The sequence below is a fragment of the Pleurodeles waltl genome, chromosome 8 (assembly GCF_031143425.1).
Source record: "Pleurodeles waltl isolate 20211129_DDA chromosome 8, aPleWal1.hap1.20221129, whole genome shotgun sequence".
In the NCBI taxonomy this organism is placed as follows: domain Eukaryota; kingdom Metazoa; phylum Chordata; class Amphibia; order Caudata; family Salamandridae; genus Pleurodeles; species Pleurodeles waltl.
In genome coordinates this window covers 946,473,545-946,495,840 of record NC_090447.1, presented here as the reverse complement: position 1 = coordinate 946,495,840, position 22,296 = coordinate 946,473,545, and the positions used below count along the sequence as shown (strand labels likewise).

The 22,296-nt window shown below is 43.6% G+C and overlaps 1 protein-coding gene across 1 annotated transcript; it reads left to right on the top strand.

Annotated features, from left to right (window-relative positions):
* Window positions 1-371: 371 nt before the first annotated feature.
* Window positions 372-4,917, top strand: LOC138250385 (uncharacterized). The gene is made up of 2 exons (XM_069205203.1): window positions 372-2,780; window positions 3,307-4,917. The coding sequence occupies exons 1-2, from the start codon at window positions 1,663-1,665 to the stop codon at window positions 3,416-3,418; spliced, it is 1,230 nt and encodes a 409-aa protein (XP_069061304.1). The 5' UTR covers window positions 372-1,662; the 3' UTR covers window positions 3,419-4,917.
* Window positions 4,918-22,296: the final 17,379 nt, after the last annotated feature.

Genomic DNA, 22,296 nt, shown 5'->3' with positions numbered 1-22,296 from the left:
TCACATTGTGAGTCTGGGTGTGTGTAGAGGAGGGATTATCTGGGTACACATATTCCCTTTCCAGGGACCTCTGAAGAAGGGTGGGGTGAGACAGGGAACATGGGTGTGGCAGGACTTAGGACATGGGCTGCCATATGCAGGGGATGTCTTGTGAGCAATGCTAGTCATACCTGGGGCACTTGTGATATCAATTTGCTGCTTATATGGAAATCTTGTCACACATAGTCCTTGCAAAGATAGGTGATGTAACACTTACTGCTGTCAAGGGTCTGGTCATACATTCCTGTTAGTAATGCAATAGCACATCCACTGCCTCATGTATGAGGCATTATTTTTCCATTATTGACTGATGGTCTCTTGGTTGTTGTCCTGCCATTTGATAAAGTTTGTTTTGACCAATGACTTTGTGTTTCACCACTGCGCATATTAGTTGCTCAATGTTCACCAGTAGCACATGGTATGTTTTGTTCAGTCTAGCCGCCTATTGACTTTGACATGATGTATTCAATTTAGCTGCCTATTGACTTTGACATGCTATTAGATATTCTGCCTATTGGCTTTGACATGATATCATATATTACATTTTGTATTCAGCTCCGCTGCCTATTGGCTTTGACATGATATCATATATTACACTTTGTATTCAGCTTAACTGCCTATTGGCTTTGACATGATATTCAGCTCCGCTGCCTATTGGCTTTGACATGATATAAGACATTGCATTTTGTATTCAGCTTAGATGCCTATTGGCTTTGACATGACACTAGACATTGCATTTGATATTTAGGTTAGCTGCCTATTGCCTTTAACATGACATTGCATTTGATATTTAGGTTAGCTGCCCATTGCCTTTAACGTGGAGTTAGACATTGCAGTTGAGAATAGTTCTGTATTTTTCCAAGCTGTGTTTTTGCACCAGAGAACCAAGATGTTTTGCTCTCACAGTAGACTAGACCTGATAAGAGAGAGTACATGGGCGTCGTTTCTCTTCCCTTGAGCTTGGGAACAGGAGTAGTCTTGGAGACCTGGCCAGTCTCCAAAAGGCTTGCTCAGTTTCCCAGGTCTGAGAGGAGGGGGCACACCTTTGTAACGAATGTAACAGGCTGCAGAGAGTCAGATTCGAATCTGCCGGACCTCGTGCTGGAGCTTGGCGCCAGTTGCCAGCATCCCGTGTGGGTAGATGACACTCTTTCTCGCGGCTGACAGGGGTCTCAGCTTGCAGACCTTAGAAAGATGTAGCTGTAAATAGTTCCTACACTGTGAAGTATTTGTTTTGCTTTGCATTCAATATTTTATAAATATAACCTGCTGTGTATATTGCAAACTGATATATTTTGTTTGATTAACGCGGACTTGAAAGCTACTAATTCGTCATTCATTCATAAACATTGTGGTTGGGGAAGAATAAAATAACAATAAAAGTCTTCTTTGACCTCAGAAGTGCATTTCTGTTGTGTTATGTTAGTGCTTAGAGACTAAATAAGAGGAAAGCACTACAATTGGTACCTGGAGTCGTGGGGTCGGTCATTAAGAAGTGATTAAAGGGGTTTGACGAGTTAGTAGATTTCTAAGTGCACACTTTAAAAGTGTAATTGTTTTTTGTTGTTTGGAGAATTACAGAAATTGTTTTCTGTTTGGAGAATCACAGTAGCACGGCAGACCATGTCTGAGAATACATGTGTTGATGAACTGCCTGATGGTGCTAAGAAAAACTGTGAATTGTTTTCTGTTTGGGGAATTACAGAAGAAAATGCATGTGTAGCTAAAAGGCCTGATAATGTTTTGAGAAATAATTCCTGTTGTATATATGTAGAAAACGTGTGTTTTGGAAGTAATGATGACAGAAAGGTCTGGATACCTTTATCTGCTTACAGAGAAATGCAGGAGAAATGTAGGAAGTTGGAACATGAAAATAGGAATTTACGTGAGCAAATTAGCCAGGATACGATAATTCAAAATTATGCTGAAAGTTATAAAAATGAAGAATCTTTCTTGTCCCATTCCAGTAATGAGGGGGTTAAGACAGGTCCGAGCTGCACTGAGTTTCCGTGTGAGCCAGGGTTTTTGGCAGCCAAAGTGCATTCCTTAACTGATAACACGGACGACGAGTTACCGTTGCAAAATGCACAAGTAAAACGAAGGATTTTAGAGCAAGACACCCCGAGTTTCATTAGCTTGTTTGATTTTTGGAAAAAGAATAGCCCTCATTTGAGAGAAATCCTAACACTTTTGTACATGGTCACTGTGAAAAATAATATGCAGCTGCGCGCTTGTGATTTGGCAAATGAAATAATGCAGACTTTAGGTTTCTGCGCAGTGCAAGAAGGAAATACTTATGTACATTTAAATCATGAACAAGGGAAGAAAATAGTGCCCCTAGCTAGAATCATACAATGGATCTGGTACTTGCAAGACAGGGCTAGAGTACCACAGATAAAAGAATTACCAATGAAATTGTGTGCACCATTTGAATTCGTGTCTACTGAAGATAAAAAGCATGTTTGTTTTACTAATGATTCATTGACTGAAATGTTGTTTTCTGGCACAGGAGAAGGAATGGAGTTGTATAATGTGTGTCAGATTTTAAAGCAAGAGCTACGTGAGATGTGTCATTTTTATGCTGATTTTTGGTTCTTTGATAATGTTTTAGCACCTAACTGGTTCAATTACCTTGCAGATGTTAATGAGAAAAATGCAGAGAGAGAAGTGTTCACCCAGAATTCTGCCTTAGTGGGGATGGCTATGTGGGTGCACCAGAAATGTGAAAAAGCCACTTACAGGTGGGCAGAGATGAGAGAGATGCACATTCCCCTAGATTTGATAAAAACTGTGCAGCACGCACAACAGCAATCTGTCATGCAAGCAGTCACAGAGCAGTTGGGGAGAGGAAAGTTACCAGAACAGAAATGGCAAATTGATCACGTTTTAGGGAGAGTGATTGCTGCAAATTACCAAGGAAAAATCGAAATTATGCTGATACCTAGAAAAGAATCTGATTTATTCATACAAATTGGAAACAGAATGGCCCAAATAGGCGAAAATGCAGTGAATGGAGGTTTGGTAAAGAAGGAGTCTGCCCCAGCCCTTCTGACAGTGCAAGAAAAGGGGAGCTGTGGCGCAGCAGATAAAAACCTCAGTGCTGATGTGTGGGCTGACGCCCCAAGTGACCCTCCAGAACCTGCAGAGAATATAACAAAGGGCCCCAAAAACGTCCTGCTGATTATAAAACAGGGAAAGAAAGAGGAAGGGTGCAGTTTAAATGAAAAATGTTATTTGCAAGAAAAGTCATACTTGTTTCTTTTGCAGATCCGACCACGTTTCGCCACTGTCCCTGAGTGTGCTGTGTGGTCCCCCTTCCGGTGTGTGCGTGTGGGGTCGGGGAAGGGACCGAATCCCCAACCTGAACCTGGCTGAGTAAAGTGCCAGCACCATGGATCCATTTTGCGCAAACTGCGCCTTCAGTTCAAGTTCAACTTGTTTGCTGTGTTTTTTTTTTTTTTTCCCTCTCGTATGGAACTCTGACTTTTGCTTACCTTCCAGAAAACCTTTCAGGTGGACCGTGCACCTTTACATGAGTAGAACTCATGCCACATCAAATTGCTAACACTGTTGAATTAGAGACTCATTCAGAAAAAAAAATTGCCCAGTCTTTTCTATGTAGATGTATCTGATGTGAAAGGTTATGAAATCAATGTGTTAATTCACTTCTATTGCTTTACAGGGATTGCTTTGATCATTGAAATTTGATTTGATCATAATGTTTTTTTTTTGTGCTGATGTTTTTTTTGTTTGTTTGAAATATGAGATATGTGAAACAAAAATTCATTGGTCAAAGGGCGGAATGTCCTGCCATTTGATAAAGTTTGTTTTGACCAATGACTTTGTGTTTCACCACTGCGCATATTAGTTGCTCAATGTTCACCAGTAGCACATGGTATGTTTTGTTCAGTCTAGCCGCCTATTGACTTTGACATGATGTATTCAATTTAGCTGCCTATTGACTTTGACATGCTATTAGATATTCTGCCTATTGGCTTTGACATGATATCATATATTACATTTTGTATTCAGCTCCGCTGCCTATTGGCTTTGACATGATATCATATATTACACTTTGTATTCAGCTTAACTGCCTATTGGCTTTGACATGATATTCAGCTCCGCTGCCTATTGGCTTTGACATGATATAAGACATTGCATTTTGTATTCAGCTTAGATGCCTATTGGCTTTGACATGACACTAGACATTGCATTTGATATTTAGGTTAGCTGCCTATTGCCTTTAACATGACATTGCATTTGATATTTAGGTTAGCTGCCCATTGCCTTTAACGTGGAGTTAGACATTGCAGTTGAGAATAGTTCTGTATTTTTCCAAGCTGTGTTTTTGCACCAGAGAACCAAGATGTTTTGCTCTCACAGTAGACTAGACCTGATAAGAGAGAGTACATGGGCGTCGTTTCTCTTCCCTTGAGCTTGGGAACAGGAGTAGTCTTGGAGACCTGGCCAGTCTCCAAAAGGCTTGCTCAGTTTCCCAGGTCTGAGAGGAGGGGGCACACCTTTGTAACGAATGTAACAGGCTGCAGAGAGTCAGATTCGAATCTGCCGGACCTCGTGCTGGAGCTTGGCGCCAGTTGCCAGCATCCCGTGTGGGTAGATGACACTCTTTCTCGCGGCTGACAGGGGTCTCAGCTTGCAGACCTTAGAAAGATGTAGCTGTAAATAGTTCCTACACGGTGAAGTATTTGTTTTGCTTTGCATTCAATATTTTATAAATATAACCTGCTGTGTATATTGCAAACTGATATATTTTGTTTGATTAACGCGGACTTGAAAGCTACTAATTCGTCATTCATTCATAAACATTGTGGTTGGGGAAGAATAAAATAACAATAAAAGTCTTCTTTGACCTCAGAAGTGCATTTCTGTTGTGTTATGTTAGTGCTTAGAGACTAAATAAGAGGAAAGCACTACAGTTGTGTGCCATATGCTGCAATGAACCATGTTGCCAACATGTATGTGTGAAATAGGTGTGGTCCTCTGCTATTGCCCTTCAAATGTGACATGTACAGGATATATGTCATTTACAGTGTGAGTGAATGTGGCTGTACATTCATACGCATCTAACTAGTTTAGGAATGTTCTGTGTCCTAATCGGTATTTCAGCAATGCTCCATGAGGCTACACTCTGATTCTGATAGTTAGAGATAATGTTATGCAAAAATGATTATCCAGACCATGATATTGGGATTAGTATAGGTGTTTATTTACATATAGTAAGACAGTGCTGATGGAAGAGTGGGGTTAAAAGAAATTTTGGACAATATGTTGTCTCCGACGCAATCCTGCAGCTGTGTTTGGATGGTCCTCCTCATGTTGATGGCCAGCATCCTCCTCTTCCTCCTCTTGGGGCATTTGTGGGTCGGGTTCATATAGGGGAATGTTCCTTCTTACATATATGTTGTGCAGGATGGCATAGGTCAAAATTATTTTGCACACCATTTCAGGTGAGTATAGGAGGCTGCGTCCGGTGATGTTGAGGCACCTGAATCTTGACTTCAGGATGCCAAAAGTCCTCTTGACTATGGTGCGTATCCTCCTATGTGCCTCATTATAGGCACGCTCTGCTGAAGTGCTTGGGTTTGCAAATGGGGTCATAATCCATGGCTGGATCCTATACACCTGATCAGCTGAAAGAGAAAATGAGTGAGAACATGTTGATGTAGCTTGCCCCATTAATATTACTTTGCATGGCAGTACTTCTCTTGTGTTGTCTGTGACTCATTGGTGTTTGTTTTATTGTGCGGATTCCTAGGCTTCACACCTGTGAGCACATTCATGGACACCAGCCATTTGAACATGCACTGCCCTTGCAGCTGCTTGGAACAGCATAGAAGCTGCCCTTTCATCCATAACACTGTTATGCCTTCCAGTATAAATTAGCTGTGTAACACAGCCCTAGGGTTATTGTGTTACTTTCCAACACACAGGACAAACACACTTTTCCATTTTCACTGTCTTGTTCCTTCTTTGACCACTCTTAGTCTGACCACTGCGTATTTACCTTCTGAAATGTTTGGAACCTGATTGACCCTGCATCTTGTGAGCCTGACTGGCTCCTGTCTTAGTGTTACCCTAAAGGTTCCTTGGGCCTACATTTGTATCATAGTTGCTTTTCCAACCCTCATATTCCTCCTGGGGTATTGTGTCAGGTAGGTCTACAATGCATACTCAAATACATTGTATGGCATAATCAGTTTATTACACAACAAACAACATCAGCTATTGTGCATGAAATGACTACACATGTTAGGACCCTGACAGTCCACATGCTGATTCACATTGCTCCCAACATATTGATGGGGCTTGTGTGGTGAATAGCTGTGAGGGTAATCAGCACAGAGGCACTGATGTTCCCAAATGCTGTGGAAATTTTAAAGGCCAACCTGTGTACAAATGTTGTCCGGAAACCTGCTGGTATAAGATTCCTGAGACATTAACTTTGTCAGCACACCAAAGTTGCTCTGTTGACAGTCTCATAACACATCTGCAGTGACAGAGTTGGACCATCCCCATGTGTGTTCTCAAATCCCCATTGGCGTTCCTTCTATTGATCTGCGAAGGATACTTTGTAGATACAGGAAATAGCTCCACAGACTCATGACTAGACCTGTACGTAACTGTGACAGCATAGACCCCAATAATTATACAGGCTAAACATTGGTCCACACACATGAACCAGACACCTCTGTGCAATTTACCACTGGAAATATGTGAACACTGCCACAGGAGAGACATGGCTCATTTATATGACTCCAAATGTGGCGTAACATTACAATTGTGTATTATATTAGTGACTCCATGTCACAAACACGGTACCCACATAGTATGATCCTATGCCTGACTCATGGTGGGTAAACAAACAAGTGCCTAGGAAGTAGTGTCGCGTGGGCTCTCATTATTCTAAATGAGACTACTGGATTTCTAGGTAGCAGGATCTATAACGGTGTGGGGGACTAAGTCTGACCCACGTGTAAAGAACTCTGTCACCCTAAATCCGGTTTTTGCTCCGGCTAACTAGCAGTGCCTCATTTCTCCCATGTGGAAGGAATGATTTGGCAGCCGAGCGCATGACATCTTTGGAACTTCTCAAGGAAGTCGTGGTTACTCAGATCCAGACCAACTCTCTTATTTCCAATATGATCTCATATACAAATGACAAAGACAGTATAAGTTTTATATAATGTTTTTAATAAAACGACTGTATTTTCGATATTAAGGCGTGAGCCGCAATAACCAGAACGATACAACACAGTAGGATTGAAATAGTCACCAGGAGAGTAAAACATAAGAACAAAGCTATCATATTGTCTAACAGTTTCTACTCTCCCTCTGCTTGTTCTATTTAGAGCACAGCATGTTAAGCTTCTAGCTTGCCTATTAGAATCACTGTGGAGACATCAGCCCTCATACCTGAGCAAAGACCTGTGATCTTGGTTCAGCATCTGCAACGAGGCAGTCAGCGTCTAGTTGTGGTTCCCTGGTCGGAATCTCCCTCTTGCGTGTATTGGGACAAGGAAGTGATTTTATAACTAACATGTCATCGTGATCACAAAATGTCCCTACGCAGGAATGCCAAGTCTAAACTCCTACCACGTCTATCGGCAATGTACCCGACTGTATCCTTGACTGAAGCACAGAGTAAATATGTTATGGAGAACTCCAGTGCTGAAGTAGGCAAAACAGTGTGATATGAATAAAAAACAACACCGTAGAACTGGCTATTTGAAAAATAACAGTACGAAGCCTAATAAAAAGCATGTAGAGCAAAGTGCACAGAGGCTCTAAGCTGTCAGGAAATGAATAAAATATATTCAGGGCAAAGTGCACAAAGGCCTAAAGCCTGAAGCTAAAGCGCAAGGAATACGTAAAACTAACCACACTACAGTAGTATCCAACATTCCAGGACATATGATGGCTACGTTTTGGAACATTGACATGAACAACTGTCTGCTATCTATCCAGTGTATGCTTTGTCATTGGTGGTGTTTATGTTCCAAAAAAGCTAGGAAGTGCACACAGCAGTTCTTGCTATGTGTATGACAAACACATGCCCTCTCTCATTTCCACACTGACTTGCATCTGAGAGTTGAACACATTGACTCCACATGCATACCAGCAGATTAGCAAAAATGCATCTTGTGATGTTCACACAGTGGGTCAGCAACAATAGTAGTAGCCAAATCACACACATTGACCCATAGGCTTTGAGTTATTGTAGTGAGATGCGTCGCCTTGCTATCCTCACTTGACGCAAAACATGCCCATACTGGGTAATACATAATTGTATCCCACACGTTTGCCCATCTATTGCGTCAGTGATGCGTGAAAATCCGGTACACCAAGTAGAGGATCATGGTCTGCAGTAGTATGATCTGTCACATGTGCCCATACACCGTAATGCCCAATGTGGGTGCAATCAGCCCATCTCTGTATTTTCACAACTATCATGTCCCATTCACAATGAGAAATGACCCAAACCCTGTTAATTACATAAATTTTGACACATATGCGTCATAAAAAGACGCACATGCGTCTAAAAATGATGCATATTCGTCGAAATATGACACACAATGCCCTGAAACATCCATTTGCCCTGAGCGGTAATTCCCACACTGTCCCCCCGGAAATTGGTTAAGTATAACACATATTTACAAGATGGATGCGGGGTTATTTCTTATCATGTGCGTTAAAAAAAATGACGCACAGACTGTAAGCATCATTATATTTTGACACATAACAAGAAAAACGCACCGCATTTGAGGCAGGGAGTGATGTAATAGGATATCCTGTTTACAGAATTGGTACAGTGGGTGTACTTTCACTTTGCAGTCTCTGATATTTCCTGACTGCGTGGCTGTGTATAGACCTGTCTCTTTGTGCATTTTGTGATTTTGTCTCCAGTGTGGTCCTTAAATTGTCTTTTTGTGTATAGTAACTGTATGTGGTATCCTGTCTGAGTGTTTTTGTGGTCAGTTGTTTTGTCCACATTTGTCTTTGTTGTGGGTAGTGGTAGTTTGGGTATAATTGGGCTGTGTTTGTAGCTTTTTTGCATTTTCCTGTCCTACTTTCCCTCTATTCTCCTTTGTTCCCCTTTATCCCCTCTTTATTTTTGGTACAATAATGTTGGGTAGGCCTCGTCTTGGCAGGATGGGAGAGGAGGAGCTGGGTGGGTTTATTTGGCTGGTGTGCCACTTCCTACCCCTGATGATAGAGGCAGGTGGTCGTGTGATCCAAGGCTATCACACAGAGGCAAGGAGGCTCCGTTGGGCAAAGGTGTTGTACCATCTGCAGAGAATATACAACACACTGCAAAATGACCACCAGCTGAAGCACCGCTGGGCTGAACTTGTTGCCAGGGAGCAAGATCTGCTGGACCACCTGGGGATTGTAATTGGTGGCCCTGTTGGTGAGTACAAATCAGAGTAATGTGCACGATTAAATGCTCTGTAGTGACAGTAGCTGATTTGTTCATATTCTGCCGGCAATGTTTTTGAACATGTGGAATGCTAGTGAAACATAGAGCCATATTTCTACTTTGTTAGCACCGCAATTGTGACCTGTTTAGAAGCAAGAGTGGCGCAAACTTACAAAATACAATTGTATTTCGGAAGTTTGCACCGCCTTTGTGTCAAACAGCAACACAAAAGCAGTGCAAATTAGGTATAGATATGAGCCACAGTTGCCTGTGAGGTATACAACTTTCCTACACATTACCGTCATTTGTCGACTCACTTTCTAAACACAACAGGAGCCTGAAAATTAGTGCTGGCTTCACGTCAATTGATGATGGCAATGTGGCTCAAAACATATGTTTCAGGTGTGGTCGGTGAGTGTATCAGGAAACATATATTGGAAATCCAGATTTTTTTCATAAATATTGTGTCCCTTAATTGTTTTTGGATACATGTCTGAAATGGATTCTGACACATACGTAACAAGTAATAGCTTACCTCAGGTAATATCTTAGACTGATATTTTGAGTTTGTAGTGCCACTTTTCAATTAGGGATGGCTGGCAAAAGGTATGCACACAGGTTCATATCTCTATGGTTGGTGCAACTCACCATAGCTGTGGCACATAAAATAAAGAAAATGATACAAATTGAGGCTTAACAACTGTCCCTGGCCCTCTGTACATTGTACATGTTTGTCTAAAATTGGTCTTAGTCACAATGTCTGGGTGACTGGTATTGCAGTCCTCCCGGAAAGTGCCTTTGGATGTCTCTCATAGACACACATGATGAGAAGAATGCACTGCATGAATTTGTCTGCTCATCAATGAAGGAACATGTTTTCACCACAGTTAGGGCCACTGCATGTGTGTATCACTCACTGGAGTCCCCGGGTCTGTACATGTTTGCAGTGGTATGTAGGATGCAGTATCATCATGTCTGAGAGGCTTTACTTTCTGAGTTAATATTACACATAGTATTTGTATTTTGAAGTGTTGTACAGTGCACAGACATTAAGCACATTTCTTCCTTCCATGCCTTACAGGTGGACCTGCACCCTACACTATTGGAGAGGTGGCTCGATTTGCAGACCCAGACATCTCCAGTAAGTGTTGATATTTCTGTTCTGTGTTGTGTTTGCTGATGATGTGTGATTGACTCCTGTGTCTTGGACACATAGCAAAGTGTGATGCTCTGGTCAATCATCTGTTTTGTTCCTTGAGTGGAGTATCATTATATCACCATCTTTGAGTTAGGCAATCCTTATCCTACTGGCATATTTTGGGATCCTAGGTCAGTCCTGTAGGCACGACAATGTGAATAGGGATGAGTAATGTGGATAAAACTTGAAATCAGAAAATGTAGCAGTGTACAATATTAGTTAATTAGTCAGCAAGTCAGACCCTGATTTTCACAGAATAGAGATGCCAAAGTCTTACCCACAGACTTCAGCTTCCATAATCACTAATGAACATGTTGGACTGTATGTTTAACTTCCTAGCAGCATGTGGCTCCACATGTTGTGCTACGAGTGTGAGGCACTTGAGTACAATGGCCTATGTGTGCATGCATCTCATATCCAGAAGTGTGCTTGCATCTATCTGTTTGTTGTAAGTCATGGCTTACTGGTAGGGAATGATGTAAACAGTGGTCTGCATTTCCAAAGATGAGTGCTGATGGGATTGTCCAAGGTTTGGGTGTATCCTATTTGGAACTCCTCCTTACCTGTGGTGTGTTGGCCATACCCATGTACAGCTTTCCAAAGCTTCCCGGGTGTCCTTGTTGTTAGAAATTATTCGTTGCATGTCCACCCTCCCCCTCAGACACAGGCCTAGGGTTGTGAATAGTGTACCTAGGACTGATGATCCAAGTTTGGTACACAGACATGTAAATCAGTAAATCACTTGTCCAAACCTAGGATACTCACTCATGATTAGCACATGCATTCTATACTGGCAAGTCCATTTAAAACTCGCAGATCTTGTGGCCCTAGATTGCCACGCAGAACATAGAAATTTGTTGGCCTGCCAGTGTTAGAGGATATTCAGCATGATTTGTACCTGACAACTGGCAGAACTATGATGCCAGAGTCATTCCAGTTGTTACCCATCTTGTAGGGTTTGGATGTTCTACTTGATGATAGGACATTTGTAGGTTGGCTTGCCATGTACGCACTCAGGGACTATCAGTGATCTGTATGATGATATGGGCTGTTACAGGTACATTATATGTATTGTCTGATTTACTTTTTGAGCCATTTCACACAATGCAGTACCTACTGTTTGGTTTTCTATTTGTCTTAACAGCAGCCAATATGACTCCCATCCAGCTTCGAGAGTTTCAACGCAGGGCAATGAGTTACCGCCACATTCTGGATGTGGAGTCTGGGTAACACAACATGGCAAGACGGTATCGCCATGAGAGAGCCTCCGGAGTGTGAAGGGCATTTGCGCATGGGGGCCTTTCCATGTCCACCACCACCAGCACCTCCACTACCACCACTCCCACCCAGGTGGCTCCAACAGCAGCTGGGACCTTTGCTGGACCATCTACAATAACAGCTGCTTGACCAGTCACAGCACCACCTGCACCTCAGCCTACAGACATGGCATCGACAAGGGCCCATACTTCATCGACTGGCACCTAGACCACCTCTGCTGCAGCCATAGACCCTGCAGCTTTCACCCAGATACAAAGGAGCTTGGACCGTGTCCTACGGAAAATGACCAGACTGCAGCATGAGGTGACACAAGTCAACCGGAGGGTACATGCCATTAAAAAGACCCTGAGGAGGGCCAACTTGTAGGCTTCGACTCCGACATGATTCCCTTCCCTCCCTCCTCTTTCCTGGTTCTATAACTTAATGGGTTTAGGGGGCTTAGTGTTAGGTTAGTATAGGCTGTTAGTTTAGTTAGTGGTAGTGGGTGGGGGTTTCATACTTTTTTCAACTGTTTTTTATTATGTGTGTGGGTGGGTGGGGGGCAATGTTGGGGTGTTCGTGTTTTAAAAAATGAAAAAAATATATAAAAAAATAAATACAAAAAAATATATCATTGTTTAGTATAAGATAGTATGTGTTTAGGTTAGTAGCTGTTGTCCTCCATGTGTCCTGTCTTATCAGGGGGTTGATGTTTAGATCGTTTTGTTACATGTGATAAGTAAGTTTAGCTTAGGTTAGTTAGGGACAGTTGTGGGTAATGTGTAGTTAGAGAAGAATAGGTTAGGTTAGGTCTTTCCCCTGGGTTTAGCTTCTGTTTTTACTGTTTAATAAATATCTAGGTAACCCTTTACAGTATGTGTCACATGCTTGTAGATCAGGGCCTTGCCATGAGTGAACAGTGTCTCTTTGGTATTTGCTTTTGTGTCCCATGCTGCAACCATATCCCAACTGAGCTGTTACATTGGCAGTTACACCAAAGCTACTTAGCTAAGATTCGGCCATCCATTGCACCCACCACTCACAGTTACTATGGATCCCAAAGTGTGGTTATTTTGTGCTGTATGTTTTCAAGGTCACATACTTTGCTACCACATTTGGTATTGGGGACACTGTGTAAAGTCTGCCTGCAGCCTGATGTCCCAGCAAATCCTTATAAGGTGAGTGGTAGTATGCTCTCATGTAGTATGGTATACATAACTCACACCTATCATTTGTTGCAATATTCAGCACGGTTACTTTTTTGTATGGAAACTGATGCACATGCCTTCATGTTGTTTGGTGTGTGTTAGGTAAAATTTGGCCAATATGTCACATACGTAAGTTTTGACTTTCAGTAACAATCGAAGGGACTGTTTTCTGGCTTAGACATCCCTTGAGGAGGCGTTATTCTGTACAACACAGCATTTTGGTGCATAGTTTCTAGTTTGCTATGAAATAACCCTCAGGGAGGGCAGACGATGGTACAATCCAGGCCACTGTGCATAGTTATCAGCCAAGAATCATTCAGGTCAGGTGTCTAGACAATCAATCTCATTGACCTCAGATTAGCATCACTGATGGCCATCACGGTTGATGTGTCACATTGCACAGAGACAAATTTGTTGTGTAAGTGCTATTTATTTAAAAGTGCTGTAGTGCTCTATGTACATTGTCCATGATTGTAAGTCCATTAGTGTGATATCTTCCATTGTGATGCTACATAAGTACAAAAGGACATGTCATTAGACAAGCTGGGGTGAAGTGTCAGACAGTGCAGAGGGACAGGATTTGCCAATCAGTTAGTGAGAGACATTCACAGGGCAGGCTGACAAGGTAAACAGTGAGTTGAAGAACAGTGCTTGAGTACAGTTGTTGCAAGACTAGCATTTTAGGAAGCACAGGACCTTGGTAATAGGTGGCCATGTGGCAGGGACTAGTGCTACCGGGTATTCTTACGGGTGAAGGTGATCTGCTCCACGTCTTCATCTTCTGATGTGTGTGTTGTCTCCTCTGCTCTTGGCGGTGGTGGTTGTGAAGGGTCAACACAGCTCAGTGTTTGAAGACGTGGAGTCAGACATCCCGGTAGCTGCCAACTGTGGGGGTCTTAAGGGCAGTACTGCAGCAAGGAGGAGCTGCTGGTTCTTAAGAATAGCAGCCACATCACAGTGGTAGGCAGCCAGGTCGGCCCTGAGGGGTTCAATATTGCATTCGTGCACGCGTTTACAGGATTCTTCTAGTTGGTGTAGGGTCAACTCTATTACAGCTGTGCTGATTTCCTTCAACCTTTTTTCAACTACCTGCATAATTGTTGTTCGCCCTTGCATAGCTGCTGCCTGTTCTTCAGTTGACATCATGCACAAACCCACCCCCTCTAGGCTGGCTGCCATAGTTTGCATCCCCACCCGCACCTCCTTGGCCATCTCCCACTGTACTCCAACTACAGTTCGCTCAAAGCTTTTGCCAGGGTCGTCAGAGTCCTCAGCTGGGTTAGAGCTGGCAGGTCGTACAATTGGGGTGGTGGGTGTGTCCTCTGTGATGGCTGCTGTATCTGTGCTCCTCCTTGTGACCGAAGGTGGGCTCTGGAGGGTTTCAAGGACATCTTGGAGGGTCTGCTGGCTTATGTTTGTCACCTCGTCCTCCATGTCATCAGGGAAGCCAATGACAGGTATATCTGCAGGAGAGCCATCGTCCTCTGCAATGAGATATGGTACAATTAGTGTGTCTGTGTTGTGGGCTTTGTAATGTGACATGCCTGCCTTCCAATTATTTTAACATTGTGTTCTTGGTTCCTGTTCATTGTTCCTGTCTTTCATATTAGTATTGTTCCAGGCCTATGCCCCACCTGCATGTCACACATATTGTGGTCAGTTTGTGGACTTGTCTGCATCACATCCTCTAGGTGTTGGTTCTGGCCAGATTGTGAATTGCCACCTCCATGTCCTAGTCAACCCTCCGTCTGCTTCCGTTCTCATGGTGAGGCCTTTCACTGGCTGTGGGTGTTCTGATGGCACTTGCACCACACTTAACACTCTGGAACTGACCCAGTCTCAGATATTTCACATCCACCTATATGTTGCTGAGACCTAGCATATACTATGTATTGCAATGGCATGGCACGATAGGGGTGTCAGTACTGGTAGTATGTACTGTTGATGTTGGGAAATGTGTGCTACATTGGATTGCACTGATGGTCCCAGCAGTGTTTCATTTCCTCCTCTGACTGTGCGGTTGTATTTCACTAGCCAGTTACATATGTCCTCCTCCTCAATGCTGTTGTCTGAGCAATATGACATTTGGGATGTTGCATGGTGTCATTGAAGCTATTGTGACCCAGGCATAGGGTGGCCCATGACATGTGCAGCATGGGTATGACATTAGTGCTGTGTACCTCATAATGTTTATGACAATGGCGGATGTTTGTAGCAACTATGGACAATCACATTTGACAGGATTGGAACATTTGAATTGACTTCAGGGGATTTATAACGTTGTCATCCTCAACCGTCTTATTTGGGTGTGTTTGATCCATGGGGATGTTACTGCCATTAGCTACTTGACCTGCACACACAGCAGAGGTGGTAGTGGCAACTGTTGTCAATGTTAAATTCCACTTGCAGATATGGCCTGAGATTTTTAATTGGGCCCTAGTTCATCATTCTTGGCATGGCAGCATACCCCCATGCTAAGGTTGTTGGTGTAGTACCGCGCCCCAGGTTTCCTCTGAACTGGCCATGCCCCCGTGCCGTGCCCCTTCACCCATGCCACTCACTGAATATCTTGACTTACATGCATTGTGTAGTACGTATGTCCCCCTCGGGTGAGGTTAACAATTAGGAATTTTTGTTCCCCATGCGACTTACCCTGCATGTGTGTTGTCTCCTGATAGTCTGCGCTGTCCTGTCCTTGAATCCCTGTGACGATCTCCTCAGGGATGACGGCTGCCATCATCTCCTCCATGTGGTCCAGGGCCTCCTGCGGTGCTGGACTCCCACCTCCAGTCTGCAGTGCTGCTTTCCTGTTCCTGGCCATCTTTTCCTTGGCCCTGCGCTTGCAGTTATGCCAGCGTTTCTTGCACTCGATGACTGTTCGCCGTACTTCTGCCACACTGTTGATCTTGTCAACAATTTGTTGCCATATTGCCTCTCTCCTACTAATTGGCAACTTTGAGTTGACAAACAGTTGGTGCTAGTGTTCCCTCACCTCCTTCACCAGAATTTCCTGCTTCTCTGCACTGAAGCGACACTTTCTTTTCTTCTTCTCCCTGTCCTGGCTCTTGTGTGGGTCCTCCTGGCTGGTTCCTGGTCTGTTGTCCTCTTCCTGGGGTCTGTGCAAGCATCTGGGATGCATTTTGGCTCTCCTATGCACATTTTGCAGTGTTTGCAGCGTTTTTTGATGCAATTGCATAAAAAAACGGCGCAAATCCGGTTTGCGGCGTCGTAAACCGGCTCACAGTCATTTTCGCTGCGCTAGCGTCGTTTTCCATTACGACGTGATGCAGTGGTTTGAGTGAAAAAAATGACACACACCAGTGGTTTGTGCCGCCGTGCGTCAAAGTATAAATTTGTGGCGTTAGGCGGCCGTAATTTTTTTTACGCAAAACTGTGTCGCCGCAGTTTTACATCAAAAAGTATAAATATGAGCCTGTGTGTGTTGGTACAAATACTTTACACCTAGTGATCTGAAGTGAAGCCTACTGCTTGTGCCAAGCTACAAGGGGATAGGCAGCGGTTAGCTGAGGGTGATTCTTTTTTACCCTGACTAGAGTGAGGATCCTTGCTTGGACAGGGGTTAACCTGACTGCCAACCAAAGACCCCATTTCCAACTCTCAACAACAATGTTTTTTTACAGAGGTATATCAAGGGGGCCTGGATTGGGGGGGGGGGTGTTCAACAGCCTCAAATGCCCTATTCTACAATGTATATTTTAAGCATTGGCCAGTAAGTGATGTGGCATTATAGCAACAATATTATGTTACATTGTCCTTTCAGTATAAGTAAAACACAGCTCTGGAAAGATGTCTCATCTTGGAAGGCAACAATTTTCTCCAATTTTTAGACTCTCCATACCTCTACTCAGTTATTTAACTGTGGCCACGAGGATAACAAACAGAGTAATTGTTGTTAAATAGATAATGTATGCAATGTGTAGATGACTGCATACTGCCAGCAACTTAACAATTGGTCAAGAATATTTGTTTTCTTACCAGGCTTCTCAAGTTGTTATATCCTCAAGTTATGAGGGGCTGATGAATAAGTCAGATGATAGAATGAAAACTTTTGACTTTGTTTCATTATTGAGGCATTTTTATGTATCAAGACGATGTGGTAGGCTGATAACTTACTGTGCCTAATCGGTTGTTGAATGCTTTAATGGAATTGTAATTCTTACAGCTGACAAATTATAGTAACATTGTTTTTTAAATTTAGAAAGGTATTTTCCCTGTGATAGGATCCTGTGACTGCCAGGTTTAATACTGATTCTGCTTCTTCATTTATTACACTGTATTTGTTTTCCTCCTCTTGCTTGTGTTTTCAAATGTATACACTTATTAAAGATACACACATCGCCTCTCTTTCTTATGTTTCAGTATGTAATGTATATGTTTCTTTGGTGTATAATATCTGATTTAATACCAGTTTCAATGTTTTTCTTGATAGTCAATAAAATATTAACAATGCATAATAACAATAAATTAACAGTAAAAGCAAAATACTCAGACATTTTCGGATCCCTAAGCCACTTGAATAGTGTCATGTTTTTAGCTCTGACTTGAAAACTGTTTGCTTGTCCCTGAAAAGTTTGTAGGGTAGAAAGCTTTCACAACAGACACATTATGGCAAATGAAGATAGAATTTCCAAAATAAAACTGTGATGGATAAGGAAAATAATTGCTAAATATGGCTCTCAGAGCCAGTAATGTGCATACCAGATTCTAAGGGATGGGATGCCATCTTATGTATGTCTTTGCATAATTCCTCTGTCCCTGAGTTCAAAATGTTATGTTGGGAAGCTTGTATCTTCATACCCCTCTTTGTGTATTTTGAGCAGTAACTGTCATAATTTTATTGAAGTTCAGTACATCCAAGACTTCAACAGAGAGCTTATTTGGAAAAATTAAATGTTTTGAAATATATTTTACTTTGGGTCTTGAAAAATGCAAAATAGCAGTAGGGTGACAAATAAGTGCACAACAACACAGTGAATATCAACACACCAAGAAAATCAGAAGTATTGTATAGTGTCAGGTGGTGCGGGAAAAGTGGCATGCTTCTGGGTAGGGGGGGTGTAGAGCCCTTTGCAATGGGTTAAAGTAGTATGTCCATGCTCTTATACCCAGGAGGGGGAACAGGGGTGTTGCTGTTGCTTTGACAATGAGTGGAACTCCGGTCTTGAGAGCTATATATGGTATAGGGCTTGAGTCATTGCAGCATGAAGAGAGCTGTTATGATAGTATACAGGCCACCTGTGGTAGGCCGTCAATAATAGGAGTGTAAATTAGAGTGGGTAGGAAGATGGAGGTGGAAGAGGACGGGAGAATGCAAACTGAAGAAACAGGTGTGAGAGATTGTTGCCAGGATGATAGCTGTGAGTCGCAGTCGGTAACAGAATAGAGGAGAGTATTGTCATGTTGGCACATCCTCCTCGCTCACTTTCTTTTGAAAATCCTTGAGGAAGATGGCCCATTGTGGAGAGATGGGACGTTTGCAAAGATGTCAGACCTCCTTGTAGCGGGTGGCTTTCTACTCAGCAGTATGCCACTTATGCAGAGCCCCATGCCACACCTCTACCAGTGGGGATGTTGGGGAGCACCAGTGGAGTATGCACTTAGCGAGGAGTGCTAGGGCTGTGCAGATGCGTACTTTATGTCTCTTCCTGGGCTTGAAAATACCCAATGCACATGCCTCCCACGTGTGAATGTCTGTGAGCTCCTTGACCTCTTGTAGGGTAGTGGTACTGCATGCCAAAACCCCGTAGCATTACACAGGACTATAACATATGCTTTTGGTCAGTATCTGGGACGTGACAGTGGGGACAGTTAGCATGTATGTGAGGGTAATAATGATTGAGCTGGGAGGGCGTGAGATGCGCTGTATGCAGCAAAAAGAATTGAATGTTCTTGAATCAGGAGTTCTGTGAAACTTGCTGTGAGTGCTCTAGAGCCTGTTCCCACTCCCTATCATGAAGGACTCTCCCAAATTCCTCCTCCCATTTGCTTCTCAAATCAGTGTAGTGGGCATCCAGAGGTCGTGAATGGCTTTACAGAGCCAGGTAATGAGGTGGTGGCCTGCGCCCATCATGAGTACGGCCTTCAATACAGGATGAGTGGCTGATTCTGATTCGAAGGTGCCACAAAGGGGTACAACAGATATTGCAGATTTGCCTGTATAGAAGAAACTGGCCTGTGTAGCGAACATGGTCTGTGGTCAGCTTGTCAAGGAAGAGGAATTGGCCCTTGGAATAAAAGTCACCAATTGTGTGTAAGGAGTGTGTCATCCAAGCTGCCAGGTCAGCCAATGTACAAAACCCCAAGAAGTGGAGGAGACGGATCAAGGGGAGTTTGGTGGTGTATCCTGGTTTGCTGTGTGAAAGGAGATGTATTCGAGCCATGCATTCACATGCAACCTTCACCTGAAGAGGTCAGAGGGAGGGGGGCAGCACCCTCAGGAGGAGAATATTATGTACTGTGGCAGTCAAGAGAGTTCCTCAGGAGTCACTGATCTCACCCATTTGTTTCCCTGCATTCCAGCACAAGAGCCACTGCATTTGGACAGCTAAATAGTATGCTTTAAGGAAGGGGCACTCAGCCCTGCTCTGCCCACCGAGTGTTGCAACTTCTTGAGGGCAACTTCTGATGCCATTTGCCCGAAACAATCACATATGAAAGGGAGTCTATGTCAGTGAATAATGAGCACGAAGGGATGACAGGTAGGTAGGCAAAATAATATAACAGCTGTGATAGAATATTCTAGCTAGGGCTATTTTGCCCATTGGAGTGAGTCGGAGGGATAGCCAGAAACTGACTTGAGATCGGGACCTTTGAGTGCTTTGCATGGGTTCCCTTCAAACAGGTCAAGAGGTATAGTCAGACACCCGGGAAGTGGAGCATCTCCTGGCAACTACAAAGTTGCACCCCTTCAAATTGTATAGTGTGTGGTGGATTGCTAGGGCAGAGTTGGTAGATTGCTGACTTAGTCCAATGACCCGCAGTCCAGAGGCTGTGGCAAAGCTGGACAAAGTGTCATGGAATGGGTTGAGATCCAGTGTCACGTCCCAGAGATATAGAAGCAAGTCATCTGCATATAGTGATATGGCATGCATGTTGTCTGTTAGAGGAATGCTCCATGTTTGACCCTCCCTGTGAAGCCAGATGGCTGGCGGCTGCATCCCTAGCATGAAGAGCAGGGGGAGAGTGGACCCCATGTCAAGCTCCACGATCGACAGAAAAAGAGGCAGATATAAGGTGGCCTAACCGAATCTGTGATGTAGGATTTCTTTAAGCCACCCGACTGTACGCAAGTAGGTATTTTCCCATATGGACAAGCACAAGAAAGAAATAATCCCAAAAAAGCACATCAAACACCTCCTCTAGATCCAAAGTAAGAACAGTTGCATTTAGAAAGCAGCCCTGGACCTGGTATTGTATATGGAAAAGGCAACATATGTTCTAGTATGTCCTGCAACCTGGGACAAACCCATTCGGGTCTGCATTTATAAGCTCTGGGACAAACTGAGAATACCTGTTAGCAATGCTGTTACCCAGTATTTGATAGTCAACACCCAATATGGCTATGGGTCTGCAGGATTGTAAGTGAATGGCGTCCCAATTTGGTTTTGGGATAGCGACCAGGAGAGTTTCCTGGACCCATTGGGAGAGCTCTCCAGAGCAGAGGGTGACTTCGTACATCTCAGTGAGTCGGTTGCAGGAATGTAGAGAAAGCAGCATAGCATTCCAGGGGGAGGCTGTCAAGACCTGGGGCTTTCTTATGCAACATGCCTTATGACTTATGCCTGTGATGAGATAGAGGTATTGAGGGCTGCCCTAGTAATGATAGTAATATGTGGAAGAATGATGTCTGCTAGGAAAGCTCATATGTCGGCTGGGTAGGTATCTACGGGAGCCTGGTAAACAAAGGAATAATATGATGTGTGGAACTGCCGCAGAATCTCGTCCTAGACAGGCAATACATTGCCAGAGAGTGACCAGATTTCTGAGACAGATCCTGCCAGGCGAGCAGGTACCTGGAATTGTCTCCTTCTCTGTGGACCTTGGCAGCATAGGCTGTGAAGTTAAACCGCTGGAGATGCTTAAGGAGGGCCGCATAATCAGTTTCTGCATCTGAGTAGTTGAAGTCAATTGTTGGGTCATGATCTGCCTTTTTTCCCAAATCCACAGAACAGCACTTGGCATTGGTTATCTCCTTTTCCAGGTTCCTGCTGACTCCAGTCTGCATACACATAGCTCTGTTTGCTACTTTAGATGCATCCAATTCTACAGTTCTAGTGGTGGCTGTATTAAGATTTTCTGAGAAGTAGTGAAGAATGTGTGCTTCTTGCTGCACGCGAAAGACTGGGTCTTCCAAGCTGTTTTAGGGAAGGTGCCAGGCCGGTGTTAAAGGTCATACTAGCAATAGCAATAGCAATACTAGCAACAATCTCAGAGAGTCTGTGCAATAGGGTGGTGAAGATAATAAGATACATTGCAGTGACCAGTTTACAAATGACTGAGAGAAGTGACAACTTGAAAATAGTCAAACAAGGTTGTCCGCATCTGGGGGGCACCAATGGGAGTGGTTGCAAGTCCTGGCACATGTCATCGGAGGCAATGGAGTCATCCTCACAATGGATGATGTGTGAGCCAGTCTCCTTATCTGAGGACACCATGGTGGAGCCCTGTTTTGCTGCTGCTTGCAATGACTTTTTACAGTCTGCTATACTTTGTTCAAGGTCTGGGGAGTCTAACAAGGTGGGGCAGGGAACATTGTTTGCTTGTGATTTACCCTTGTGGCATCAACATGTATGTGATCAGTGTGAGGAGAGTCCAGTTTGTTGTGGGAGGTGGTTTCCACTGCAGTGATCCACCTAATCCCTGTCATTTTGTGGGTCTGTGAAAAATGAAGTAATTCCATTGGTAACAGTAATGAATTCTAGACCCTAGCTGGTGGAACCCATGTTTGAACTACAGAAAGGAGGCCTACTGTTGTTGCACTGCTTGTGTATAGTCTGGGAACTACATAACTGGTTTGTCCTTGATGTGGAGTGGACCAACTTGCCTGGCTGTTTGCAGGATGGTATTTCGGTCCTGAAGTGCAGGAGCTTCACCAGCATGAGGCCTGTGGGTGCTCCTGCTGGGAGGACAGCAAG

What these genes read in the sequence shown, in the direction of transcription:
- LOC138250385 (XM_069205203.1), top strand. Translation starts at nt 1,663, where the DNA reads ATGTCTGAGAATACATGTGTTGATGAACTGCCTGATGGTGCTAAGAAA. An exon ending in TGTGAAAAAGCCACTTACAG is followed by an intron (nt 2,781 to 3,306) that starts GTGGGCAGAGAT and finishes TTTCTTTTGCAG; the next exon opens with ATCCGACCACGTTTCGCCAC.